We start from the raw sequence: 25,602 nt of genomic DNA on the forward strand, positions 1-25,602 counted from the left end.
TGATTGAGAGGCGAGATTTACCCAACAATGGGCAAGATAATAATACAGTTTGTAATGATTTGAGGATTAAACCAGGAGATTGGGTGAAAGTTAAATCAGGGACAGTAAAGAAAGGGATGAGCAAATTTTTGGGACCGTTCAGAGTACAGGAAGTTCACAAGTGGCATATATTGCTCGCAAATGGACAATGCTGGAATTTAAGGAGGGTGGCAAAATATGCTTCTGAATTGAATGAGAGTAATGGCGAGAGGAGTGGTGAGTGTAGTGGTTATATGCTATTGGAGGATGAAGATGTGGTGATTCCTCGTGTGTTTTACAGAGGTGTAAGTGGTCAGGGAAGTGGGGGAAGTGGTGAGCATGGTGCAAATTTAGCTGCTGCTTGTGATGCCACTGGTATAACTCCTAATTTGGTGGGCACTAGAGTTTCTAGATTCAGGAGACCACCTGTGTTTTTGAATTACTATGTAACATAATTTTTGTAGTAACTTATCATTTGTTTTGGTTTCATTTCATTTTCACTGTGTATTATTTACTTTTTCTTTATTTCTGGATCAAGTCTTTAATTGTTAATTTCTCTGTGTTTATTTTATTCAACTGGTTATTGTTCATTTAATATTAACGAAGAAGGATGTGTTGTAATCTGTCTCAAGGTGTTCTAATGATCTCGAGCCTGACTCGAATGAGCTGTCAGAATGTTATGATGGGCATTCTCTCTGCCGGCAGTTGCCTGCTGACTGGGAGAGAGAGCACCACACTTTAGAATTACTGCTGAAATAAACACTCCTTGAGCGCAAAGCAAGTTGATTTACCGAGTAAATTACTTCATTTTATTTCACATTGAATACTGACACCCAAGGACTTAATCAAAAATTTGCATGGAAAAATGCTCTTTAAGATTCATTATAACTCAGGAAAACTTAAAACTCCATAACAAAATGGCACTCAATTTACTTTCCGCATATGCTGCGTCTATAAATATAAGGAAAATCAGTTTTGATATAAACAGGATGTTAGGTTTCATAACAATTACACCATTATTTATGCAATAATGAAATAAGAACAAACATGTTTAAAAATTACCGATATTTCGGTGGCAGTACAGAAAAAAAAACACGGAGAGGGCAAATTGCACCACAGATGACCTACACACTATAAAATGGTGGCAAGAAATCGTGGTCCCTGTTTGAACCTGATTCTGAAAATCTCTAAAAGGTAAAACGTGTAGAAAGCCTAAGGGAGGTGGAATCTTCTTGAATTATATGCCATGGGATAAATTACCATAATAAATATGTGAGCGTGAATTATACAATGATAAAAAAAACAAAGCAATAATACAAATTAGTCAATTTAACTAGAGCAGAAGCCTAATGAGTAACATGCTAGTAAAACCTAAAACTAATATATGAATGGATGTGATGCAAGATTAACAACAGATAACAGTGAGTAAATCTGCACAGACCTCACACCTAACTATGAAAATATGAGTATCATATAAAAGCTACTCGTAATATTGTATTAGAAGTTAAACTAAGAAAACAAATATGTTAATGTGTGTGACATGATTAATAGTAGCAATAAGGTGTATCAACCCTACACTCAATTACGTAAATATACAACAGAGTGCTATAACTATAACCACATGCGCACATTTGAACTATGTGCTACGTATAAGCGAAGGAAGCAATACAAGCAGGAACCCTGTGAGAGGGAGAAAGAGATGCACATTTGTCTGTTTACTTACGGTTTATCATTAGACACATGCACAACTTCCAGGGCTCCATTAAGCTGTCTACATCTATGATAGTGTAGAAAGTGGCACTTTAAAATCAAATATTGGCAACGAAAAACTCGAACAATAGGAGGCCTCAAAAAAGAATGGTTGGAAACCTTTAAAACATATCAGAAAGTGCAAGTGAAATTTTTAACACTCTACCAATCTATTGATAATGATGGTTTTAGAAAAAAGTGCTATTCAAAATGACTGCACTAACAAGCTTAATGGCTTGAGGCTCCATAAACAACGATTGAGCTATATATAGACAGTTAATGGAGCTCAGGCAATAGCTAGCTTTAAGTAGCTAGTATAGGCACTTTAACAAGTCCAGCAACATTGAAAATGTATGGTATTTCATTTTATCAATTCTATGAAAACCGTTGTAGATTTCAATGCCTTGTATGCTACATCATGCAAGGAGGATGAAGGAATCCAAAAAGGAGACATAAAAGAGCTAAAGAAAATTACCTATGAATCCCTTGATCTGTGTTGTTGCTTAAGTCAAGGTAGTACCATTAATAAATTAACAAAAACAATTATTGTAAAATATCTTAAGACAAGTTGGTGTATATCTTTTTACAGGAATACACTGAACTAAGCCAAATTCAGAGAAGATTTGATGTGACATAACAGATTACAAACAACTAGAATCTTCGCAGTAGAAATAAACCACCCATGTGGGACAAGTAGGCAAATATATAAAGAATAAAGAGCTCACCCTTGTGCACAGAAGCATGTTCATGTAACCCATATTGATGATGTGATACCATGGTGTACAATATCATGAAGGTGAATTAGTGATGGGAATATAGGCTCACATGAGAGGATCACTTGGGAGATAGCTGAGAAAAATAAGATAATAAAAATCTTAAAGAAATTATGTGGACAGACAAATCATACAGATAATTTGTCTTAATCTAGGCATCTTCCATTTTGAAAGATATCTTTTGACCCTGCTTGAATTAAGTTTGGTACTGAAGAAGGTGCACTACATTTAGGTTACAGCACCGAAATGCATGTCGCCTAGACCAGTTGATATTTTACATAATAAACAGCAATACAGGGCCATATTTATACTTTTTGGCGCAAAACTGCGCTAACGCAGTTTTGCGGCAAAATAATTAGCGCCGGCTAACGCCATTCTGAAGCGCCATGCGGGCGCCGTATTTATTGAATGACGTTAGCCGGCGTTAGCCGCCGGCGCGGTCTGGTGTGCGTTGAAAAAAACGACGTACACCAGGCAGTGCCGGCGTAGGGGAAAATGGCGTATGGGCGTCCACAAATGGTGCAAGTCAGGCTGAGGCAAAAAAATCGCCTCAACCCGATTTGCGCCATTTTTTTACGACGCCCAACCCCCATTGAAATGACTCCTGTCTTAGCAAAGACAGGAGTCATGCCCCCTTGCCCAATGGCCATGCCCAGGGGACTTCTGTCCCCTGGGCATGGTCATTGGGCATAGTGGCATGTAGGGGGGCACAAATCAGGCCCCCCTATGCCACAAAAAAAATTAAAAAAAATACTTACCTGGACTTACCTTAAGTTCCCTGGGGTGGGTCCCTCCATCCTTGGGTGTCCTCCTGGGGTGGGCAAGGGTGGCAGGGGGTGTCCCTGGGGGCAGGGGAGGGCACCTCTGGGCTCATTCTGAGCCCACAGGTCCCTTAACGCCTGCCCTGACCCAGGCGCTAAAATCCAGCGCTAATGCGGGTTTTTTAGACCCGCCCACTCCCGGGCGTCATTTTTGCCCGGGAGTATAAATACGACGCATATGCATCGGAGTAATTTTTTAAGACGGGAACGCCTACCTTGCATATCATTAACGCAAGGAAGGTGTTCACGCAAAAAAATGACGCTAACTCCATGAACTTTGGCGCTAGACGCGTCTAACGCCAAAGTATAAATATGGAGTTAGTTTTGCGTCGAAAAAAACTACGCAAATTCGGCACAAACGGAGTATAAATATGCCCCTTAATGTTTTCAAATTGTGTTGTATCTAAAAATAGGGAGATATTTACAAAACGGTGTTCTGATGAATTTACCACTGTGGATGGTCTTTTCAGGAAAAAAATCTTATAACAAGTTATGATATGTGTGTGAATGTATTGCTCTGTGTTGTATATGTGTTTTAGACAAATTGATATAATGTTACTAAATAAGTATGGAAACTGATGAAATATGTATTAGGTGTGTAATACTGTATGAACTAGATTTGAAAATAAATAAATGTACTAACTGAGCAGTATTAGTCTAGCCGCATTTGATTAAATTAAAGTGGCCAAATGGGAAATATTTCTTCATAATAGGCTTTTACTTTTCCCCTTGTGCCCATGGCCTCAAATAACCTGACTTTTTTCATCATAATTTATATATGGCTCTGGAGGTTGCTCCATCTGGTATGCATTGGCAGCTATTCCTAAAGGAATACCACTGTGCTGGGACTGGGTTAGCACCTAGGATAGGTGTCTGGGGATAACAAACTTTAAGAGTCTGTCTCATGAATGGTTGGTCATAGTAGAATGATTCAGGGGCATCCGCAGGAGCTGTTATAACCAGTGGATGCAACAATTTCCACTGGCAACTTGGGATCCATGATTTAAGGTTAAGGTCCAGTTATGCCTTTTCACCCCAATATCTTCCTGACTGAAAGGGCTAGTGGGATTGCTGAAATGATTCTGGCTTTAGAGCGACCTTCTTCAGCCAACAGGACCTTGGGGTGAAAGGGAAAAGTCCTAGTGACTGTCTCATGCAAAACAGGGGGATACAGACACATACAAATACAGGGGTGCCACTGATGACTGTCTAATGCAAAACAGGGGGATACAGACACACATAAATACAGGGGTGCCACTGATTGCATCAGGGTGATGCAAGTTCAACACTACCCCTAGATATTTCTTCTGCAGGGCCCTAACCCTCTTGCAAAGCACGTCCTCACTCCTGGCCAGTTGGGCTATGAGATCTCCATTGGTACTACATTGCTCTTTTCCTTGAGGCCAGCATGGGCTTGAGTCTGCCGGGCCTTGCTCTTGTCCACATTGTCAGGGGAGATAGTCAGCTCTTCTGTACACCACATCTTCTTATTCCAGGATAAGTTGCAGAAGAAAGACTTTGCTAGGTTTGCTCCTAGTTTTGGAGACAAGCAATAGCTATTTCTTACTGTTCTCTCTGCATAGATGCAGCATGACTTCTCCAAACTTTTCCATGTGTCATTGGAGTATTATTGCAGAGTGCATTATGCATTGATTCCTGCGTCTTTTGTAGCTTTAAAAAAAAAAGTTCATATAAATGTATTTGGGTATTATTCAATAGCAAAGCCTTTTTATTTTTTGTTACGCGTAACAAATAAATGTTGATTTTAAAAAAATTTCACGAAATATACAAAAACAGAAAAAGATACTGAAAACAATCAATACATATTATATAAAATAAATACATCACATTAAACTTCTTTCTGAAAAGTCATCTTCCTGTTTAAACAATGTTACACTCATTTCCTCACATCTGTAGGAGGAATCTAAGCAATGGAAATTGCATTTTTCATAATACGTTTGAAGGAAAGTGGTGATTCTGTTAAAGGCAAGTAGGTGAAGATTATGCTTCTGTTTCCTTTATTCCACTTCCAACCACACAAAGAAAACAATCACAGAACCACAGTAACCAGAACACTAAGATGTGAAAATATAAACAACATGACTTAAATCAACCAGCATTCAGGGTCCATAACAATTTGGCCTCTTGATTTACTTCCTTGTTAACTCAACATGAATCATCATCCCTGACTATAGCAAGAAGATGCCAGCTAAGACTGCTTCACCTCATAGCTTGTTGAAATAAAAATAATTATGAGGCTTCCAACGTGTCAAAAGTTCACTTCAAAGATCATTATAAAGAGGCAAGGAGAAAATGAGAGCACTAAACATATTATTGTTGATATTACACACAATTAAGCGTCACTCAAACACATTCCATCTGCTGACCAAAGGTATTGACAAGTCATATTTTATCTGACCCGGCGGGAATGGGGTGTAATACAACCATAATTATCTTTATACCTAGCAAAATCCCCTTCCATTCTATTAGGACCAAATGCTAGAATTAATCTTGGTAAAAAAACACATCACAAGTGATGCCATATCAGACATTAGGTTAAAGAAGAAAATTTTGAAGTTGGTCTTGCTTGACAACAAGGCCAAAAGCATGAGGTCCTCCAATCAAGAACCCAACAAAAACGCTTCAGACAGCATAGCTTCCCTTGTGATGCAAGTTCCATATCTAAGTGTAGCTATACCTGCTTCTTACATCACTCATCACAACATCTGGTGAACAAAGAATAAAAAAACTATTTTATTCTTAATGGAAAACAACAACTCTCTGACCCGGTCCAATTTAACTTCTATAGTGACTGCTTTGACACTGAACTATGCATAATTTGGGATGACTTAGAAAGTTTGGATAGGTGACTGTACCTTAAGGAGTTGTACAAGAACTATTGAATATTAACCCATCTAGGGTAAACACTTTTCAACCTAGCACTATCATGTGTATAGCCTCCTAAATTATTCTAACCAGAACAACATGGTCAAATTAGCAGTCAGAACACTTCATGCACTTTTGCACTGGCCATCTTGTACCCATTTCAGCACTTCATTCATCTCCCACATTTGTTGATATTTGGCCTCTAGTGGTTTTGTCAATAAAATTACAGCAAACCTAAGCATGACTCCCCACTGAAGCACCTGCCACTGATGCATGGTAGATTGGAACATATTTACATTCTGTGCCATTTGACTAGAAAAGTCATTATTTGCACTGCAGCTAAAACATTGGGTTTGGAATTCAGTTCTGCACACCAACTACACCAGTCTTGTCACTGTAACTCTTGATGGTTCCATCTGCCTATGAGTGTCTGCTGAACTCCCCCCTGAATTCTATAATTTCACAGACTTCTCAGTGTCACCCCAAATACTCCAAGCTATCACTAGGAGGAGTCCATTGACCACTGGCAGATGGAATGCCCCACCATAACGTTCATAATCACCTGAAAGAGGAAGATGAGGCAGGCTTTATTTGGGTTCAAACAGAATGGGAAACCTCACCTCAAAATTCTACAGAATATTGAGCTAGTTGTTACCTCATCTGCCATGCCATTCTGGGAAATAATCATGAAAGGTGGGAATTAATATCTGTGTAGTTTGTGCCTGTTCAGTGTTGCTTGGTGGTCTTATCTCCAACTATATGAAAATTGTCAGCTGGGAATTTGGTCTTGAAGCAAAGAGATGTGTAACACAAGGGCAGTAATTCTCCTGAATCCATCATACCATCACCAGCTTCCCTCAGGTGTCTAGAATGTGAATCTGCCATGGTGTGCCAGAATCTAGCAGATACTCCACAATTAGTGCACGTATTCTGACATCCTGTTCCTGCAATGCCACGGCTGACTTGAGATCTTTATAGCACCAGGATGCTAAAGAAAATCGGAAAAGTAAAGCAATATATTGCCAAGCCTGACCTTCCAGTACGAAAGGCAGGACTCTCTTGTGTAGAGGGAACATGGGAAATATCAGACAAAAATCTTTTAACTCTGGCCAGACAAACCAGTCCTTTTTTAAGTAGGTTTTGAGACAGCAATTGTGTTACATCTTGAAAAGCCTGTACATGGCCCAGACATTAAATACCTCAGGTTTATGAATGGATGGACACCATTTTTGTCAAGCAAAAATCAATTATTAACAAATCTTGAATGTTTGACTGTAGTCCACACAATGACCCCCCACCCTTCCATTCTGTAAACCTTGTATCTCAATTCATCACGCTCCTCTTGAGAATAACGCATAGCGTTCTGAAAAGCAGACTGCCTTATGGTTTTGAAGAGTTCTGTCCGGAACCACTGGACTTTCTGAAAACCTCAAGCACCTGACTACAGCTTTTGCCAGCTTCCTCTGAACAGTATGAGCCTCCCTCCCACATTTACTGGGCAATAAAGGGGAAGACGTCTCACTTTGGTTAGTGCATTGATACCTTAAATCTCCTCTAAGCCTTCCCAAAACCCTCTCTTACTTCTCCAGTAGCCAGTACTGCACCTGTTGCCATCATATCCTTAGGAACCTTGCCACTGGACTTCTCCAAGTGGATGTCCACTGCTCCAACCAACCCATTAAAAATCATGCTGGGAAAGACACTGTACAGTTACAGTTTGGCTTTACTCAGGGTGGTAAATATGTTGATAAAGCGGCCCAAACCTTTGATGAATGGATTATTAAATAACAATCCTAAAGGCTGCTAGTTTGGATCAATCCTGATCAAGATTGGCTGCCGACATTTCACAGCAATCGTACAATTTCTATTGCCTAACAGACGAACCGCTCACTGGTTCCACTATGCCAGAATTACAAAGTCTACATGTGCATATTCTGCCTTAGTGTATCTTCTAAATGGGACCTGCCAGTCCCAACAACTTGTCCTCACAAACATACTAAAACATAACAATTTCTCTGTTTTACTTTTTTGTGTATTTTCCCATGGAAGTCAGCACCTTTGGATGTATATTCAGGGTAATGACCGCTTTCCCTTCAAGAGCTTGTCTGGGCACTCTGCCCTCATGAGGTGTCTCGCCTGGTTATCCAGAGGCTTTCTAAGCTGTGCTTTCGCATTTCACAACACTTTGCATGTGGTCTCATCATCGGGCTGCGGATGTGGGAGCTCATCAGTATGACACATTGGGTCCTCTTCTCAATCAATCTCCTCCAGGCTCTCCCTGGGGGCAGTACATTCTTCTTATGCATCATCAGGTGTGAGTTTCTTCTGCTTATTACTAACTGAAGGGTCCAATTGTGAGAAAGGTATGGCTCTTCTTAGCCTTACTGATCAGAACCATCCTCATTTTAGAGGGGCTATTTCTCCTCTTGTGCAGCTGCAGACATGAGGCCCACCATGGTCTTATCTTATACCCCTCTGTCTTGCAGGTGACTCCTAGGCACAGCCTGCACTCTTCGGGAAAGGTTTGTGTAATTTTGCAATTGGGTCTGGACCTGCACTGGTGGCCAAAGTGTCTTTCTTTTGTTTGACCTTAACAATAGTGGACTTACTGGCAAAATTAACCTTTCCAGTAGACTTCCTTGTCTTGAGACAAGATCCTGAGATGTTTGTTCACTTGCTTCAAGTATTGCTTCACATATAGGACACTTTCTAAATCTCCTTCAATGGAGATTGTCTACTTTCTCTCAACCAAAGTGCCATTCACTAAAGAGCTGTGTACAACACTGTAGTAGCGACTGGCAAAAAAGTTATTTGCCTATTATTATTTTACAAGGCAAAATCAGGGCACCTGAGCATGTGTGCTGCAAGAGCACAAGCAAAGTATGAGCAACTAGGAGGTGTGATAGGCTTGGCTGGTGAACACCTCAAATGGTGAGGCACCTGAATCTTTCTTTTGAATGATCAGGAATGGCCCTTCCTCAACCAACATGTTCCAGGGAAGCACATCCATTAACAACAGGAATAACAGTGTTTCCTGGCCATGCCCACGAAACACCACACAAACAACCATTTAAGGGAATACAGTCTCACAAAGTTAAGAAGTCCCGTTCTGGCTCCCCACTACTCTGATGACCATCAGTATCTTCCCAGCTTGAGAGCAAGTGCTGGCAAAGCTCCCTGTTGAACTCATGAGAGTGACCGCATCATACCACTCACTCAGCTGTTCTATGCCGAGGGCACAATAAAAAGTGAGTGATCTTGTGCCATTAGTAGGAAGATAGCTATGAATAATTACCAGCTACCAACAATACCAGTACAAAAACAGTCAATAATAGTCTAGGGTCTCTTTACAACACAGATAACAAATGAATCACTGTTCATTTGATGTCATCTGCAAATAAAAGAGATGGATTTGTTATGTACTCTGATTTTTGGCTGTTGGGGTGAATGCTCACTTGATGCATTGGGATCAAGTTTTTTGTAGTTTCATAGCCCCGGGCTTCAACACAGCATAGGATTGGTGCTGATTTGTTTCTTCTCCTATTAGTAGAATAAAGAAACATAATCCACACCTCCAATCTTCATATAAAATCACATTAGTACAAATAGAATAAGGAAGAACAGCAGGCCACATAATAAATTACTGAGAACTGTTAACAAAGACTAATATGACATATACCATACCTAAAAACAATTTAATTCTAACAATAGAGTGCACAGTGGTCGGGCAGATGGTACTGATTTTTCAAAACTTCTTTAAATCACTACTCTGAATATGATTTCTTTGAAGTCACAATGTCTATAATCTCAAAAGGCATGACAATTAATCTTGTTATCGTAGTGGCAAAGGTTTATTATTGAAAAGAGCAAATTTAAACACCTCTAAAAAGATATACATTCTTAAATAGATGACAACATGATAAACAAAGGTTTGCCATTGAACACACCAGCCAAGGACGGCATAGCTCAATTACAGACCATACATAATTGTGTTTAGGATTTTCCTGTTCTTAATGATTTAAAAATGCTTATAATAATCAATCAATCAATTTGTAAAGCGTGCTACATACCCGTGAGGGTTTCAAGGTGCTGGGGGGGGGGGGGGGGGGGAAGGGTGCTGCTACTGCTCGAAGAGCCAAGTCTTCAGTAGTTTTCTGAAGGAAAGAAGGTTCTGGGTCTGTCGTAGATCCGGCGGGAGGGTGTTCCAGGTCTTGGCGGCGAGGTACGAGAATGATCTGCCGCCAGAAGATTTGCGTCGGATGCGAGGGACGGAGGCAAGGGCGAGGTTAGCGGAGTGGAGTTGCCGGGTGGGGGTGTAGAAGCTGAGTCTGTTGTTCAGGTATGATGGTCCGGTGTTGTGGAGTGCCTTGTGTGCGTGGGTGAGGAGCTTGAAGGTGATCCTCTTGTTGACGGGGAGCCAGTGAAGGTCTCTTAGGTGGGGGGTGATGTGGCAGTGGCGAGGGATGTTGAGGATGAGTTGGGCGGAGGTGTTTTGGACGCGTTGGAGGCATTTGGATGAGATACCGGTGTAGAGGGCGTTGCCGTAGTCGAGTCTGCTACTGACGAGGGCCTGGGTTACTGTTTTTCTTGTTTCTGTTGGGATCCATTTGTAAACTCTGCAAAGCATGCGGAGGGTGTTGTAGCAGGAGGAGATGGCGCTGACCTGCTTTGACATGGAGAGTGAGGAGTCGAGGGTGAAGCCGAGGTTTCGTGCGCTGTCGGTGGGTGTCGGTGGGGGACCCAGCGTGGACGGCCACCATGAGTTGTCCCAGGATGAGGACCTCTGTTTTGTCCGAGTTCTGTTTTAGCCGGCTGTCTCTCATCCAGTCGGCGATGGCTTTTAGTCCCTCGTGGAGGTTGGTTTTGGCGGTGTGCGGGTCCTTGGTGAGGGAGAGGATTAGTTGGGTGTCGTCAGCGTAGGAGATGATGTTGAGGTTGTGCTGACGGGCCACTTGTGCGAGGGGGGCCATGTAGATGTTGAATAGCGTCAGGCTAAGGGATGAGCCCTGGGGTACACCGCAGATGATGTTGAAGGCTTTGGATTGGTACGGGGGAGGCGGACTCTTTGGGTTCTGCCGGCGAGGAAGGATGAGGTCCATTCGAGGGCCTGGTCCTGGATTCCTGCTGCGTGGAGGCGGGATTTTAGGGTGTGGTGACATACGGTGTCAAAAGCGGCTGATAGGTCTAGGAGGATGAGGCATGATGTTTCTCCATTGTCGAAGTGGCTTCTGATGTCATCTGTGGCGGCGAGGAGGGCGGTTTCGGTGCTGTGGTTGCGTCCGAAGCCGGACTGGGAGGGGTGGAGGATGTCCTCGTCTTCGAGGTACCGAGTGAGCTGAGTGTTGACGATTTTCTCGATGACCTTTGCCGGGAAAGGGAGCAGAGAAATGGTCCGGAAGTTTTTTAGGTAGTTGGGGTCCGCCTTTGGTTTCTTGAGAAGGGCGTTGATTTCGGCGTGTTTCCAGCTGTCCGGGAATCTTGCAGTTTCGAAGGATATGTTGATGGCTTTCCGTAGGTGTGGTGCGATGGCCGTGTCTGCTTTGTTGAAGATGTGGTGTGGGCTGGGGTCTGATGGTGATCCGGAGTGGATGGAGTTCATGGTCTTGCGGGTTTCGTCGTCTTTGATGTTGGTCCAGGAGGTCAGTCGGCTGGAGCGGGTGGAGTTCGTGGTGGGTGGGGTAGGAGCGTCCGGAGTGTGAGGGGAGTTGAAGCTGTCGTGGATGTCCGTGATTTTTTGGTGGAAGGCGGTTATATTAAGGGCTAATACATCAGGAAAAAGGAACTCAATATCAAAGTAAAACACAATATCCATGCTATCTAGGTCCATAAAAGTATTTTGTCAGATAGCTAAACAAATTACCCAAAGTAGTCCAACATCTACTTGTGTTTGCATTAAGCTGCTGAAACGTATTTGAACGAGAAAAAAAAAAATTGTAGAAACCTGTTCTGGTAAGAAATTATCATTCGATCTGTTTCCACAAATGTTTCAAAATTAAAGGTATTCCCTTGTTTACAAAATCTGCCTTTCCTGCATGGTCATCTCAGATTTATCACCTATACCGGGCCCTAGAATTTTGCGGGCTTTAGAAATCTGTGCACTATATCCCTGCTAACCAGGAGTAAACGTGCCTGTGCTCCCCGTTTAAACATGGTCAAATTTGCATAATTCTAACTGGTATATTTAACTTGTACTGAAGTCCCTGGTATATGGTACAAAATGTAGGGCCTGGAAATTAAATGCAGCTAATGGAATGCAGTACCAACTGTACCATCCACTGTAGTGGAAGTGCAAACATGGCTTCAGACATACCACTGTAACCTGACTGTAACAGTGCACAACAAGCACTGTGACCTGTTAGAATAAAGTCTTTTGATAGGTAAAAAAAAACTACCTTTTAGATATTAGTAAGTCATCCCTATGTGAACCTTACACCCGACAAGGTAGGGGGGCACAGTATTTAAAAGTGGGAACATGTATAAAATTAATATTACTATGTCCCTATAGTGACAAGGCCCTAGAAGTTATTTCCCTGACAGACCTAGCTGTCCTATCTAGACACCAGAGTACATATTAAAATACTAATACTTGATCTCAGGGTTTGCATTGAGCTAGGAAAATAATTAAACCACTATTTCTTATAACTATTAAAAATCTAATTCAGTGGTGAAAGTGTATTTTTCTATAAATATTATGGAAATTTAATTTTTAGAAAGTTACTCCTTGCCTGCCTCAAACAGGATTTTAATGTTTGATGTGGGAGGACATTAGAATTACCATAGTACACTCCCCACACACATTCCTAGCCCTAAGCGCCCAAGTTGAGTGTGGCCGAAGACTTTCGCCATTGTGGATTTTCCCTGACACATTGCATTTTGCTCTTGTTTGCAGTAGGGCAAACAAGAACTAGTGCAAAAGTAGGTAGGGTAAGGATCTTTTTAACCCCATTGCTTATGGAAGGGACAAAGTTCGCCCCTACCAAGGACGTGTGCTAGTCATAAATTATGCATCCCCAGGCACCCACTTCAGAACACTCCTTGGGCCTTTGGAAGATAAGAAGAGGAGTGGACCTGCTGTCTGTGATGTAAGAGGAGCCATGAAGCATTGGACCTGTTACCTCTTGAACCCAGGACAAAAACGTGGACTCCAGGTTCAGGTGGCTGACCTCCTGTGTGGCTAGAGGGAGACAAGCTGCAAGAGGCATTTCCTGGGAACAGTAAGCTGAGCAGTGACAACAGGACCTGGACTGGACCCTGCTGTTGGTCTCCGGTTGACACACTGTGAGTCTCTATGTGCTTCCCCTGAGGTCTTCTGGGGCTTTAAGTGTACCCCTGTGGTGGAATGGGATTCTGAAAGACAAAGTCAGAAGGAAAAATCTTTGACCAGGACAAACCTGGTTGGTGTATCCAACCCACGCTCCATCATGGTCAACCTGATATTGCATCTAGGTCCCAGTCATCCATAACCATAGACTAGTATTGGCATTTTTGTGCTTTTTTGGTGCCTTTTTCCGTTATCTCTTTATAAACTTGTATGTTTCAACCCCTGGTTGGAATTTTGTTGTTTTGCATTTTAAATTTTACTCAATTTTTATAATTCAGTTAGAGATATTGTTTTGCATTTTGACTTTATCACGGTTTTTGTACTGCATAAATGTTTTACACAGTTAAGCCAGTCCACTCTGTGCCATAGCCAACAAAGGGTGGAGCACAGGCTAATTTAGTGACTTTGAGGGTTCACCCTGAAAGCGGTTGTGATTATTCTATGAGGTCAGAAGTCATCCATCCTAAATAATAATACGATTTCTTACACCCTCTTATCAAGTTCATCCAGGTGATTAATAATTTACATTTTTGGTAAATTACCAAAATAAAGGTGTATCACCCTACTGCCATAAGAATGTAATTGTCAGTTTTGATGTTTCACCAAAATGAGATATATCCAGTTGCAGCAATATATTTTACAACACACTATTGGTACTCTCTGATCTGAAAATGTTTTTAGCTGTCAAAATGAGTAGCAATGAAGTAAATTTAAAGTAGGGGGTAAGGCCATTAAAAAGAAGTACTTTATCCTAGGTTACACCAAACATATTTGTGAATGACAATCTAGTTGTTTTTCAGAACTCCATTTCTTTCAATGGATCATTTTTGCAGCCAACATTCGTTAATTACCCAATCATTATAACACTTTTTCTTCAGAACCACTTTAAAAATCAATCCTTGTTTTAAATTCAATAGTTCATTTTCAGATAACACAATTTGTAGACACTGATATGGAAACACATTATATGATGCATTAAATCTCACAGTGAAACATCTGACGCCACATATTCAATGACACGTTGCTCTTTAGACAACTTTCTCTACTGACAATTTCAAACTAAAATGTGATCACTAAGATAAATATGATTTAGTTTAGTTAGCTTGTTTGCAAACCACAGATATTAATTAGTGTGCAAATTATCCTTTCTAAATATAAACATTTAATTTAAATAACCTCTAAGTGGTCTTTTGAGTGCTGTGCTTCAAGATGTGAACTCTTTGCTGCCACAAATTATGTGTGTACTATATATCTTGTAGCTTGAGAATTATGCAACTTTCACTTGTTTTTTTAGGGTTAGGCTGTCTCTTTAGCTTCATTACACTATTAATTACATCTTTCTATGCTAAGTATTGAAAATCATTCTATTACTCCAGTCAGTGGAAACATTATTTTACTGAATTTGAGGCAAAACTGAGAGAACAGTGGATTTGGGGAGCCAAGGTTAAAGAAACCTGACTACCTGGTTACCTCTTCCTCTAAACACAAATTTTCAAATATCTCTATATATTTCTTTCAGCAGTTCACCTGGCATAACCAGTACTCAGTGGATCAAGTGGTGTTCCTCAAGAAGTGATGCAAATTAAGGAATAACTATTTAGTGTCTGAATGTATTACATTTTCTGATTCGAAATGTACAATAATGAAAAAGTAAAATATGCAGGTAAAAATAAAAAATAAATATAATTCATTCATGATAGTTATGATACAGTTTTTTAATACGTGTAATTTAATAAGTATTACCAAACGGCAGGCACATATTATGTGCTGTAAAACCACACCTCTCACATAATAAAGAATACATATGTGTTAGCAAGTCAACAACACAAGGAATACCTGTTTTTTCTCTGGATCAATTCTTCTATCTATCAGATCAAGTCAGTATATTAATTCATAGATACTTGTGTTCAGATAATAAAGTCATTAACATAAACATGGAGATTATGAACACAGGCTACTGCTGTCCTTAAAGTAAAGGACTTAGATATTAACTTTTAAACTTGAAATAAAACTAATTGATAGCAGCTCCATAAACCCAAATCAACTGATTTAAATGAAAATCACAATTAAATGTAGACCCCGTTTACACAGGCAGTAAACAAATTAACATTACACTCATTTGTGTGACCTTCCAAAAGTTCACTTGTGACTTTGTAACTTGGACCATGAGGAAATTCTGGTTTACTCTATTCTGTAGAGAGACAGTGGTGAGCCACATCCACATTGCCTTGAAGTGTGGAACAATTATGTTAGTATAGGCAAGATCTTTATTGTTTTACAAAGTAAAATAGCTTTAAAAATAAAGCAAATTAGAACATTGGAATACTGGGGGCTCCATTGAAAACAATGGAGTGCTGCGGGCTTTTACTGGCCGGTAAAAGCCCGCAGCGCCAACATTCCAATGTTCACTTTGTTCACAGCAACAGCTGTGAGCAAAGCCTCACGGAGCCCGAGGGGATTTTAATCCCCTCGGGCTCCGTGACATTTTTTTTTTTTTTAATAGAACATTCTGCCCTGAGTGGCAGAATGTTCTAATAGCCTTAGAACCCGCCGTAGCGGGCTCTACCGGCTATTAAAGTCCCTCTCCCTTGTTAAATGCCCTCGCCTTCGGCTCGGGTATTTAACGCGGGGAGCGGGCCTTTAATAGCCGGTAGAGCCCGCTACGGCGGGTTCTAAGGCTATAATAGACTACCGGAGAGAACATTTTAATAAATGATCTAGAATACCTTATTGTTGGATTGACTAATGTTTTTAAATGTATTTTAGCAGCTTCATATTCAGTTGTAGTTAGCAAGCATTATATGCCCTACCAAAATGTCAAACATACATAAATATCTTGCAAAAAAAATCTTGACACACACCTAATCACCCTAATGAGTAAGTGCCACCAAATATGCTAAGGTTGGAGTAAGGGTAGTAAATTAACACAGATGTATGGTATAGGACAATCAACCACTGCTAAATCTACTCATTTAGACCTTGTCAAGATTTTTATAGTGCAATATGTTAGTATGATTGATTGTTTGTAATCCATATTTTTTATGTATTATATTGTTAGTGTGTTTTTTCACACCTAACCATTTTAATAGTGTTTCCTCTTTACAGTGAATGTCCTTGAGAATTTAGTTCACATTATACTTCCTGGCCTGCTATGATTAGAGACCTGTTTCCTATTTTGTAGGCACGAGGACCCTGAGAATAACATTATAGAATAGTTTCTATTCAACATACCAATTTCGTGCTTAACTAAAATAACTAGTGCTCTGTAGAGCAAAAGTAAAGGTTTAAGGACATTCTGGGTTGGCATGGTGAGAGATAATGTCATTCATGATTCAAGTTCTTCTGGCACCATTAATTTCGGCAGCCTATACAGTGCTAAATACAGTGCAACCTTAATTTGTGTTTCACAGCTGAGAGTTACTCATTCCAGGTTTTAAGTCCAGGACTCAAACGTTGCTTTGTGGAATTTTGTCAATAAATGTACCTCTATTTTTTTTTTTTACCTAGCTGTTACTAGAAACTGACTGCAAATTTAACAAGGCTCTGATCTGTAAAAACAAAATTGGTTTGGCTGTTTCATTTGTACATTCTTAAAACACTGAAAACTATCAGTAAAACAAACTAGTGAGATTAGTAACCACAATACTGTCGTGCATTTAGAGCAATATTACACAATGATCAGACTCAATCAGAAAACAGACAGTGACGAAATCCTTAACACCAGTACATGGATGTATCCAACTGCAACATAAAAACAGTGCTATACAAATCTCTGTAAAAGAATGTGGCATTTCTTTGGCTTTCTAACTAGATATGTGCACACAAACTTTAATTATAATATTAGGTTTCTTTATACAATGCTATAGGTAACATATCCCAGGTAACATATCCATGCAATGTAAATAGCAGCTTTTGCAGCTCCTCAACTCCATGACACATACTCCTATGACCTCAAGGCATAACATGCTAAGCGTGATTTGAAACTCGGACCCCCAGGTCTGATTTTGCTCAACACTAGGGTCAAGCATGCCTCCAAAAATGTCTTGCATATATACCATTTCAGCAGACACTGCCCTAAATCAGGACTTTAATCTCTATGCGTGTTATTTTCTGCACCACTGAGTTAACTGATGTTTGTGATCTAGAGTCCATAACGTTTTAAACATGTTCTTGGCTGACCCCATTGGGTAAAAAAAACACGTATTAACTCTACCACTGTCATTTTTGGCCTGGCAGAAACCTTTACTAAAGAAGTTGAAAATCTAGGCTCTTCGTGTATGTGGCGAATAAGAACATCTTGATGGTTGAAGGATATTTCTTCAAGCATTGATCAACTCCATGTTGGGATATGGCAATACTATTCATACAGATCTTCTGAAGTACCAGCCGCACAGGATGTGATGTCGACAATGCAACAGTGTGCACAGGATTTGGAACCAACAAGTATGGCCCTGTATCAGACCTCAGACTTTCCTTGCAGTGGTTCACATTCTAACAAAGTGTGCATTGGTCTTTGTGTATGACTCTAAACTGCTTCAGAGGTCCCGCTGGCTATCTCATGGATGAGGGGTAGCAACAGAAGAACTTTATTCAAACAGAATCTGCTGAATCAATGTATCAACTAATTAAAGTCTAAAGGATGCTGAAGATCTACCATACAGATCCTCACGTTATGGAATGCCCCGTCGCAATACATTCAGGCACATATTTTCCAACTTTTGTCCTGGAAAAATGTTAAAACTTGATTGTCCCTTTGAGTTATTTATTACATACTGTGCTGCCATACCCCCTTCGCCTTCCTCTTCCACAAGATTCAAGCTATCCCTATGGGGTATTCTGACTTCCAATTGTGGTCTCATATGAAACAGAAGCCCAATCTATAAATTAATACTTATTGCACTTTTTACATGTAACAGACCAGCATCTATTTTTATTTTGGTTAACTGACATTAAGAGCACCACTCCTCTTAGGTGTTCGGGTGCTTTATATACATTTACAATTTAAACGTTTTAACATTAATAACACAGAGATACATGAAGGTGCACACAAAAGCTGTGGGAATGCAAATTTCCACTGATGTTACTGGCCTCTCATGAGGGACTCCAAATGCAAGTAGAACCAGCAGCTAATCTTGTAGGACATTTTTCTTGACCTCAAATAATATGCGTATCACGACTTTAAAGCCTGTAATTCTGCCTTCCACTGACGTCATCCAAATCCTCCAGTGTGTGTCTTAATATTATTCTGAATACTCCTGGCAATAAGGCACTTAGCTGTTTGATCCTAAATGATTGGTCTGGTATGACCTACAGAAAGCATTTTATACCACAGATCACTGTGCACCCTAACGGAGGCAGAGGTACACTAGCGCCATTACACATGCGCTCCGTTTGGGGAAGACTCCTGGAAAGATGTTTCTCAAACACATTTTGAAAACAAGAGTGGGCGGACACTACCTTCATCAAAACCATGGTCAAAACCACAACCACCCATAGCTGACCACGGGCAAACCATAACTAACAGTTGCTTGACGATGATTATTGATGATGATTATAAAAACAAGCACAAATATGGCAGTACCCAGTTTTACAATTTTCTTAGCTTCCGTACTTTTATCCTGAGCTCCAGCCACAGTAGGTTTCATTCTGCAAAACCTACAATACTGGTCTACATTTACTCAATCACACAAGACAGAGACGTAGATCACAACTTGCTGTTCAGTACAAATGCCAATAGGTCATCTTTTGTACAATTCTCAAATACATAGACAATAACTGGTCAAAGTCAATTGACACATTTTCCTAGCCAGGCATATAATGTATTAAGACTCGGTGTCACTCTGTGGACAGGAGTAAGTGTTTTGAGGTGATAGCAGCTGTGAAGGAAATTCTGGCCACATAACAAATAAGTCTGATGTGTGAGGCAACAGGTATTCTGCATACCACTGAGGAACACTACTGGTTGCTGATCTAAAACACTACTAAACAAAGTATAGGCATAATACACTCACTCTACAGGAATTACACCACAACATGGGGATATCAAGACTGATACATGAACCATTGTGGGGGATAATAAAATAAAGGAACCTAATCGGGTGGACCTTACAATATTATAAAATAAAGGAACTTGATTGAATGGGCGTTAATATACAATTTAGTACAATGGGTACTGTAGTCCTACATTGTACCTAAAGGCCATGTAGTTTAATACAGATCAAAATCAAATCACATCACATTCTAGACTATATAACCAAACAAAACACTCTTGGTTTCTTAATTTGTCCATAGTAAAAGACAGGAACACAAAATTCTGCTTATCTCCAATAAGAAATTAGTTAATTACTGTTGGTTCTGGTGGATATCAGTCAAAATTCATTCAAATCTAGGGTGGATTACAAGAGAAAGTTAGGTGGAAAAATAAAGAATTTAGCACACATGAACAGGATTACCCCAGCCTTCTCACTTCAATGAGAGCTGAGAGTCTCATAAATTATTCTAAAAATAGGCATAATGTGCACACGTTTTCTTGACCTTTACCTATCATGTCCACACCTTTCTGGTAATGTGCATGATAAATCAATGAGCTGCTCTCACCTAACAACGACACTGAATCAAATTTAACACGACACTAGCAGTGCTTAGGGAGTAAGATAACCCCATACATTCCATATACACCTGCGAGTCAACCTTAGATGTGCTACTCTTGAACAGCGAGCTATTACCGGGGCGGCTTATGTATGGCCAATGCTCACGTGGTTGTGTGAGTTATATCTTTTTTAACAGGGCTTTGATAGGAGTCTTTTCCAGAATGCTTACTTCATGATTTACTTCTAGGCAACAGCAATTTCACATGACTATAAACTAATGTGGTTAGTTACCATATTTGGACTTTTTCTTTATTGTACAATATGCCATATACGGGTGTCCCCGAAACCTGCAGAAGCTACTGAAACCAGTTTCCACGCAGAGGACAGCAGCAATGAACTGTGTTGTGTGCGTCGATCAATGTTCAATGTTTAAGCCCATTTTACGTGATTCACATTCGGTCCTAATTTCCAGTTCTAGGGTTTCTCTATTGTGTTTTTTCTCTTTGGCCCCATCTCAATTGTTTTCCTACAAGAGTTAAAGCAGCACTTCATGTTTGCGAAACTCCGGGACAATCATGAACTCACAGCTTGGAAAGCTTATAATGTAGAGTGGGTGGCTTCAATCCTCTAGACTTGATTCTATGTCATTTCTTCACATATATATAAAAAGGTTTGGCAGAGATGTCCTTTGCTTCTTCAGTTTCAAATGCTGATGAGGTAAAAAGGTCTGCTGAATTACGTCAAAAGGCCCAGTCAATGTGTTTGTCCATTGCCAGATAATACTGTTGCTTCCGTGCTGTTACAGGAGGCACAGATATCACCGGCTGTCGAGTGTGCGGCAACTGTGGCAGCAATGAGCACAAATTTTGCTCTTTCACCTGCAGAAGTAAAAACAGAATGAGGATTCTCACGCAAACAAGATCAAAAGGCAAACCCTGCCTGTATAGCAAACCTGTATGCGAGAAAGTGTTTCACAAAGTCAACCATTTACCTCTTTCTTGAAAATCTTAATTCCTGATTCACAAAGATTTTATATAATGTCATGAGTAAGCCAGGAGTTCTACAACAGTAAGTCACAGCCAGGCGTATGAAATCACAATAAAGGACCTGATTTAGATCTTGGCAGAGGGGAATACTCTGTCACAAATGTGACAGATATCCTGTCCGCTGTATTACAATTCCAGTATATCCTATAGAAATCGTAATAAGGCGGATGCAATATCCATCACATTTGTGACAAAGTATTCCATCCACCAAGATCTAAATCAGACCCTCAATCTTTATGAATGGGGTCCTCGTGTGCCATGCCTCTCCCCTCTAAAGACAGTTTTATGTGTTGCCCTAGATCCCAGATAGTCTTATGACATTTTAGACTGGAACCACAAAATTTCTATTGTGGCTGAGAATATACCTAGAAATTTATTAGAAACATGATAACATTTCCTTCTTGGGAACTCACACACCAAATAAATGGATGCTCTGAACAACTAATACTGATCAGTTTTATCATCACCCTGTCTCCACACCAGTAAATCTACATTCCCTGCTGCTGTGACTGACTATAGGATTGTCCAACAAAACATTCATCTCTCCAATGCATTGTGGCCTTCATTCTGCAGTGTGGGGTAAATCTGGACTCTGGTCTGAATACAGATTACAAGTTGAACAGCGATTTTCCAACCAGCAGTTCTCCATGCACACATTCATGCACAACACACAGGCAAATTCCTTCTGGTATTACTTGGTAGATGTCTGGTGGAATTTGTGTGGGCGAAAAAGTCCAAAATGTGTGGAATTTGGGTGCAATAATACCCACCCGCCAGACTGGAAATAGAATAGGCAGCTATAATCATCAGCAAGGGCATGGAAATGGATTTACCCAGGCGCTATTTTACTAAACAGTAACTTTGACAATGTCTAGAGGTTCTTATGTCGTATTAGCGTCAAGGTCAAAAACGTAGCAAGAATAGAGTCTGGACTAGCTGCCTGGGCATCACTGAGCAACCTTGAGGAGCATTTGTGGATAGTGCCAGACAATGGCAACACTGCAGAGGACACCCAGATACAGTGCTCTTAATTCAACACCCTTCACTAGAACCAAATGCACATCATGCTTTCTTCCAAGCCCATAGTGGTATTTCACTTAGATATGTGCATTCTATTTGAAAACTCAGTTGCTTGGTATGGTGATTTATCGCAAATGTATTCACAATTTGGGGAATAAACTTTAACTTGTCAGAACATTTTTTCTGTCTAAACCAGACTATTCAAAAACCCAATAAGAGACCTGTATAGGTTTTTATAGTTCCCTTTGGCATTCTGGAGTTGATTCACCCAGTTCTAGGTGAATTGATTAACAGCTCCTACATTTCTGGCCAGGTACCTTGGAGGTGGAAGCATGCAGTGATCATCTTTCGTTTAAAGAAGCCACTGTTGGACCAAGCCAGAAAATTATTGTCCGGTTTCGCTCATCCAACTTTTCTATAAAATCATAGAGAAAGTTGTTAGTAAACCGTTCTCGGCTTTTATAGAGAGCCATGTCTTGCTACATAAAACTCATTCTGGGTTCCGTCCCGCATACAGCACTGAGTCAGCCCTATTGCTGGCGACAGAGTCAGTTCTCCATATTCTGGATATGCCGATTCTGCGGCACTACTGATGTTAGATCTTAGTGCCGTCTTTTGACAACTAAATCTCAGTGGTGGCGGGAAAGTGTTTTGGACTCCTGAAATTGCTGAGAAAAATATTGTGCTTCCTATCAGCAGAATCCAAGAAGACAGTAGCTCAGGCTATAAGAGTGTCACGGCTGGACTACTGTAATGTTCTGTATCTTGGAGTGACGCAAAGCAGACTCAGCAGACTACAAAGAGTGCAGAAAGTGGCTGCTAGGCATAGCTTGAACTTGCCTAGATGTGCGCTCATGGAGGATGCGCTTAGACAGCTTCAATGGGTCCCTGTGAGACAAAGAGAGGCCTTTAAAGCCTTATGCTGCTGCTAGAAAGTCATGAACAATAAAGGGCCACGGTACCGGCAACTGTTGGTGAGACCTTTTGTACCCCAGAGGAAACTTAGATCAGCAAGGGAGTTGTTGGTTGTAGTACTCAGAGTGAGGAAAGCATGTGTGGGCGGGAAGTCATTTGACTACCTAGCAGCCAAACTCTAGAATTCTTTACCTTTATCAGTTTGGAAGGCCCAGTCAGGAGAAATGTTTAGAAAAATAAGTTAAAACCTGGTTCTTCACATCAGGACGCACGGGGTTTGAGAACTGCAGGTAGGTGGGCGGGCACTGGTACCAAGTGCTGGGACATCTCTAATGAGGTAGCTATGCGCTGTAGAAATGTCATTATTATTTATTTGTTAAGGTTGAAAGCTTAGATATATATCAACCTCCTCTCTTGCACATCGCTCCATTGCTTTACAGCTGAGCTTGTGCTCTAAAAGTACACAAAGTAGAGGGTAGCTGCAATCTTGTACTGCTTATGATGCACAACTTTCTTCTCCATGATGTAGTGCGGCGCTGCAGACCTGGCGAACCTCTCTTAACTGATCCTGCTAGGCTTTTTGTCTTTCTTTAGTGGCCCTGATTAGATGAACAAAATATGGGCCACAAGGCCACACTGCTCTGCCACATCATGCAGAAGAGAAGCATGAGGCATGCAGAGTACAAGATGGCAGCGCCCCGCTGTAATAAATGTCCTAGCCTAGGAAAGGAAAACTAATACTCACTTTTAGAAGACTTAAGGCGACTTTTTCTTGTAACTGCTCACCACTTGTATCGTTTGCCTTCTTATGATTCCTAACTTGTGTTGGATTCAGAAACTCATTTTATTCTTTTTTCTTTATCTCCCACAAAAAGATTGCTTATGTGGGTATAAGACAAGCAAGTTCCTCTGGAAGGCCAGTACAGCATGGACACAACTAGGACACAATACATCGACCTATAGCTCAGAAAGGCTTTTTCATAAGCTTATATGTTTTGATTTTTTTCTATTTCTGTTAGGCATACCACACATAAAACAAAGAACTGAAATGGAGTTAAATCTAAATGTGAAATAAGAGCACTGACTACTGAATAATACACAAGTCAGGACTTTAGGAATTCTCTTATGCCACCTCCTCATATAGAAAGGTATATTCACCTTTCTGAAACACAAAGATGTCAAAGGATACTCTGGGAAAACTAGGAGGATGTACCACAACTTCTGTGACTTAACTCTGAATCCATAGTCTTTCCTCCCTCTGAACTTTGATCTGCAGTTTGCCATTGGACCGTCTTAGCTACATCTGACGCTATGTTTTGGCATGTATGTGTTTATATTTGTTATTTCATATTACCATTATTTATATAATGCACAATGACTGGAAACGCATAGTACACAGTTGCTGAACAGACAGATGTTCAATGTAGGAAACTGGCTCCTTGTTTGCAGTACCCCCGCAACCCACTTTTTGCCTGATATCTGATGCTAACGTGACTGAGTATGTCGTGGGATCCTGCTAACCTGGCCCCAGCACCTGTGTTCTTTCCTTTAAACTGTACCATTGTTTCCACAACTGGCATACCTTTGGCACACAGATAAGTCCCTTGTAAAAGGTACCAATAATACCAAGGGCCCTGTGGCCAAATCAATCAGTCAGGAATTTGTAGAGCGCACTACTCACCCGTGAGGGTCTCAAGGCGCTGAGAGGGGGGAGGGAGGTGCTGCTACTGCTCGAACAGCCAGGTCTTGAGAAGTTTCCTGAAGGTAAGGAGGTCTTTCGTCTGGCGCAGGTGGGTGGGAAGAGTGTTCCACGTTTTGGCGGCGAGGTGCGAGAATGATCTACCGCCGATTGTAGTTCTGCGGACGCCTGGGACGGTTGTGAGGTTGGCAGAGCGGGGATGCCGGTTCGGGGTGTAGAAGGAGAGTCGTCTGTTGAGGTATTCTGGTCTGGTGTTGTGCAGTGCTTTGTGAGCGTGGGTGAGGAGTTTGAAGGTGATTCTCTTGTTGACTGGGAGCCAGTGCAGGTTTTTCAGGTGGTCTGTGATGCGGAGGGTGCTGAAGCGGAGGAGATGGCGTTGACTTGCTGGGTCATGGATAGTGAGGGGTCCAAGATAAATCCTAAGTTGGGTACATGGTCGGTGGGAGTCAGAGTGGTTCTGAGAGTGGCAGGCCACCAGAGTCATCCCATGCGGAGGGGGTGAAGCGGAAGATGAGGACTTCCGTCTTGTCGGAATTGAGTTTGAGGCAGCTGCTCTTCATCCATTTGGCGATGGCCTTCATTCCTTCGTGGAGGTAGGTCTTGGCGGAGTCCTTGGTGATGAAGAGGATCAGCTGGGTGTTGTCGGCGTATGAGATGATGTTGAGGTTGTGGGATTGGGCGATATTAGCAAGCAGGGCCATGTATACGTTGAAGAGGGTCGAGCTGAGGGACGAACCCTGGGGTACGCCGCAGATGATTTTGGT

At 41.0% G+C, this 25,602-nt stretch overlaps 1 protein-coding gene across 2 annotated transcripts in view; it reads right to left on the bottom strand.

Annotated features, from left to right (window-relative positions):
• Positions 1-16,066: 16,066 nt before the first annotated feature.
• The window catches only part of STRADB (STE20 related adaptor beta), a 138,063-nt gene continuing 128,527 nt past the window's right edge, over positions 16,067-25,602 (bottom strand). Inside the window, exon 12 of one of the 2 annotated variants that reach the window (XM_069226066.1) lies at positions 16,067-21,036. In XM_069226066.1, coding sequence (XP_069082167.1) covers positions 20,899-21,036 — 138 coding nt within the window. In that variant the 3' untranslated portion in view covers positions 16,067-20,898. The remainder of the gene's footprint in view (positions 21,037-25,602) is intronic. The other variant, XM_069226067.1, reaches the window with a different exon arrangement.

Source organism: Pleurodeles waltl, chromosome 3_1, assembly GCF_031143425.1.
Source record: "Pleurodeles waltl isolate 20211129_DDA chromosome 3_1, aPleWal1.hap1.20221129, whole genome shotgun sequence".
NCBI lineage: Eukaryota > Metazoa > Chordata > Amphibia > Caudata > Salamandridae > Pleurodeles > Pleurodeles waltl.